Source organism: Papilio xuthus, unplaced genomic scaffold (assembly GCF_000836235.2).
Source record: "Papilio xuthus unplaced genomic scaffold, Pxut_1.1 DF827714.1, whole genome shotgun sequence".
NCBI lineage: Eukaryota > Metazoa > Arthropoda > Insecta > Lepidoptera > Papilionidae > Papilio > Papilio xuthus.
This window is the reverse complement of record NW_013530935.1, coordinates 6,755,030-6,758,258: the sequence shown is the minus strand read 5'-3', so window position 1 is coordinate 6,758,258 and position 3,229 is coordinate 6,755,030. Positions and strand designations below refer to the sequence as shown.

The 3,229-nt window shown below is 37.6% G+C and overlaps 2 protein-coding genes across 2 annotated transcripts in view; both read right to left on the bottom strand.

Annotated features, from left to right (window-relative positions):
- Nucleotides 1–99: 99 nt before the first annotated feature.
- Nucleotides 100–1,864, bottom strand: Arfip (ADP ribosylation factor interacting protein arfaptin). The gene is made up of 5 exons (XM_013310474.1): nucleotides 1,666–1,864; nucleotides 1,195–1,325; nucleotides 666–830; nucleotides 424–592; nucleotides 100–324 (listed from the first exon to the last, which is right to left on the bottom strand). The coding sequence occupies exons 1-5, from the start codon at nucleotides 1,674–1,676 to the stop codon at nucleotides 135–137; spliced, it is 666 nt and encodes a 221-aa protein (XP_013165928.1). The 5' UTR covers nucleotides 1,677–1,864; the 3' UTR covers nucleotides 100–134.
- A 1,058-nt stretch (nucleotides 1,865–2,922) lies between these two features.
- The window catches only part of LOC106116530 (prostacyclin receptor), a 6,641-nt gene continuing 6,334 nt past the window's right edge, over nucleotides 2,923–3,229 (bottom strand). Inside the window, exon 5 of the mRNA XM_013310400.1 lies at nucleotides 2,923–2,954. Coding sequence (XP_013165854.1) covers nucleotides 2,923–2,954 — 32 coding nt within the window. The remainder of the gene's footprint in view (nucleotides 2,955–3,229) is intronic.

The window sequence follows — 3,229 nt, the reverse complement described above, 5'->3', positions numbered from 1 at the left end:
TGGCGGCGGTGGCGCTCGATGCGCGCGAGCACCGCCTCGCCCGGGTTGCCGCCGCACGCCTCCAGCTCGCTGCGGTAAGCGTCGTACTCCACTCTGGCACACAGACAGATATGTACATGTCACCCCCTGATCTATCACCGGTCAATACATTTGGTACGGCAATGCAAAAACCTCGCAGCCTCGTATTGCCGTATGGTGAGCAGCGTGTCCTCGATGGTTTTGTTGGTGAGCGTGTTGAGCGAGTTGTTGAAGAAATGCAGCGCCGCGAGCAGCACCTCGCCATTGCGGGTCAAGGATCGCTGCGTGTCCGCGTTGTAGAGGAACCTGTTCATCAATTAAGCACAGATAGCTTCTATATATAAACCATCCCCTAGAACCATATAAACAGTGATAGTTAGTGGTTTGAGGAAAGTGTCCACGCACTGGTTCTGCAGCTCAGGCGACTTCTGCGCAAGATCGGCGAAGGCGTCCCCTAGCGCGCGCTGCGTGTGCTGCGCCGCACCGAGCTGAGCCGCCAGTGCGCTGCTCAGCCGCAGTACACCATTGTATTTCCGCTGAGTCTCCCGCAGACTCTCAATCTTTGCTTCCAAATCTATGATGTTAACATTTTATATATCCATCAAGATGTATTTTTATTAGTAAGAGCCCCAGCAACAAATCGGTACCTGTATCAACAGTCCTTGAAGTCTTTCCCAACTTCTCATAGAGCAGCTGCCGAGTGCACTTGTATGTGGACACTCCCCAGTTCTTGAGGGATTCCAGCTTGGTGGAGCCTGCTCGCAACAGGGTGCTGTTCCCTGCTCCCCCATTCTGAGACACATCTGGTGGAGCTGTTTTGTACACATTTCTCTTTTATAATTTAGGACAGCTTACAATGTGGAACTGTCACATAACAAAATTGTAAAACTAGTAATAAAATAGACAACTTCAGATTTGGAATTTATTGTGATATGTGATTAAACCGTCATTATCTTAAATTATTCAAACTTTCATGAAACATTATAATAAACTGATATAAAAACAGCTAAACACTCAATCACTCTCTTCATTGAACACAGTGAGTGAAGGGCCGCATCCACAAGATAATACCACTCACCCTGATGATGTGCTCGAAACTAGTCGGTGCCGCCACTGGACGAATATACATGACTGTTTAGCCGTTTTTATATCAGTTTGTCATTATCTTTTTCTTACCATAAGCTGGTGGGAAAGGCATAGACCGTGATGTGGGGAATTTGGCCTCTGTGCCAGATGTGATAGAGTCACTGGACTCTCGCAGTGGTGGAGTATCCTTTAACATTTCATGAATGCTTCTCTCTGATTGCCTGGAAATGTTTACACACAATAGCATTGTAACACTCAGATCCATTAAATAAGATATCATAAGACCAGCATCTTGATGAACTGTGACTTTTAATTTCTCTTTCCCAGCTTAGAAGTCATATTGGACAAGTGAACCGTAGCGCCGCAGTGTAATTTAATACGAATGATGAAAAGCCGGTAGGACTATATGATGTGATGAAAACTTAAACTCACAAAACAAATATTCGATTTTGGTCCTGTTGATCTAAAGGGTAGACATCTTTATTACACCATTCTTTAAGATTGCCTTCTAGAAATAAAATGCCATGCTTAAAAATTAATCAATTAATGAATATTTCTTACCATTTAGACATTTTGCCGAAGACAAGGTTTATGCACAAAAAATGGGAACACCGTGTAAACAATGTAATATTTTGTTATAATACAAATTGTAACATATTCTCCATTCAATTAAAAATATATATTTTTGTTAATTATAAGACTAAGGAGTAATAATTGGCAATAGAGTGGCAATGCAATGCAATAAATTAACAATCAACAAAATTATGAATCACACAAAAGTCAAGTTCAATTTGACATTAGGTGTATTCGGTTTCGGATATCTTCTGCGTATTGCGGAAACATGTATCTAGTTTTTTATGAAATAACTCTTTACGGATCTAATTTTTATAATTCGTTAGGTAAATGGGCCCCTTTTTTAATTAAGATACATTATTTTTTACCTGAAAAAAATTGATTTGCAAGGTGAAGAGAAAATTGCTTGTAAGAGTTTTTAGACCATTTCGTACTGACCACCTGCTTGTCGTTGACCTGGTAGATCGTGCATTTTTATCCAGTCGTTTTGAGTCAAATTTAATGTCTGGTTTTTATTATGCCAGCTCAGTAAGCCAGTAGCCCTTGAAATCAAAGCTTCGGCGCACCACTTGATGTAATATAGACACCCACTAACGCCGGTAAGCAAGCCAATCCAATAATTACGATGGCGTTCTACTTTTTAGGCTTCTAAGGTTCTATTACAGATGAATAATTTGGACCAGCAATAGATGTTTAGGATTGCAAACTGTAAAATATATGGGTGACGACTTTTAACAGATTCTGTGATTGGTACGGAAAGCTTTTAGTCCTTCCAGCAATTTCATGTCCTGGTTTTATATAATAATTTCTGTGATGCCATTAAATTAAAACAAATAATGATAAAACGAGTATAATATATTAACATCAAAATTGTATTACAAAATATTGTACAGCTAACATTATATTTTGCATTGTAAAAATATAAAAAATATATTTGTGTAAACAGTAGCGTGTACCAATTTATTTTGTGACTGACGTAATGTATATATATATATATATAATTAACTGTACCTATTTGTTATTACTAATGTAAACATAACATATTTCTATACATAAATGAGATGCTTGGAATTATTTTAGTATGAAATGTTTTATACATTTAAAGACACAACACTTATAGTTACACTATTACTAAGTACCGAGTTTACTTATATTAAAATTATAATTAAGACTAGTTTCACGATCGGTAGGTATTCGCGTAACTACGACGATTTGTTAATTACAAAACTATACACTTACTTTAATTTATCCGTATAATGCAACCGCACTTTGTAAATCTAAAAAGAACACAACAAGAACAAGCTAACTTAATATTGCAGACGTCGAGACTCGGGTGTAACACATATGGATCATGGTTTTTCTGCCTCTTTCATTTGTTGTTCTTTTCTTGTTAATTGAATTGTGTCATGTGTGAAATCATGATTCTGATTTGGGGTTTTGTACTTTGTATTTATACATTTTCTTTCTTTTTAATGATACGTAAAGTTTGACTTCATTTCAAGAATGTACCAAGTTTCACGAAGCATACGAATAAGTAAATAAGTTATTGTTA

Excerpts from the sequence above, each read along its gene's own strand:
- Arfip (XM_013310474.1), bottom strand. Across the intron at positions 831-1,194 it reads GCCTTTCCCACCAGCTTATG|CTCCACCAGATGTGTCTCAG; the intron begins GTAAGAAAAAGA and ends TGTACAAAACAG. Across the intron at positions 325-423 it reads TCGCCTGAGCTGCAGAACCA|GTTCCTCTACAACGCGGACA; the intron begins GTGCGTGGACAC and ends ATTGATGAACAG.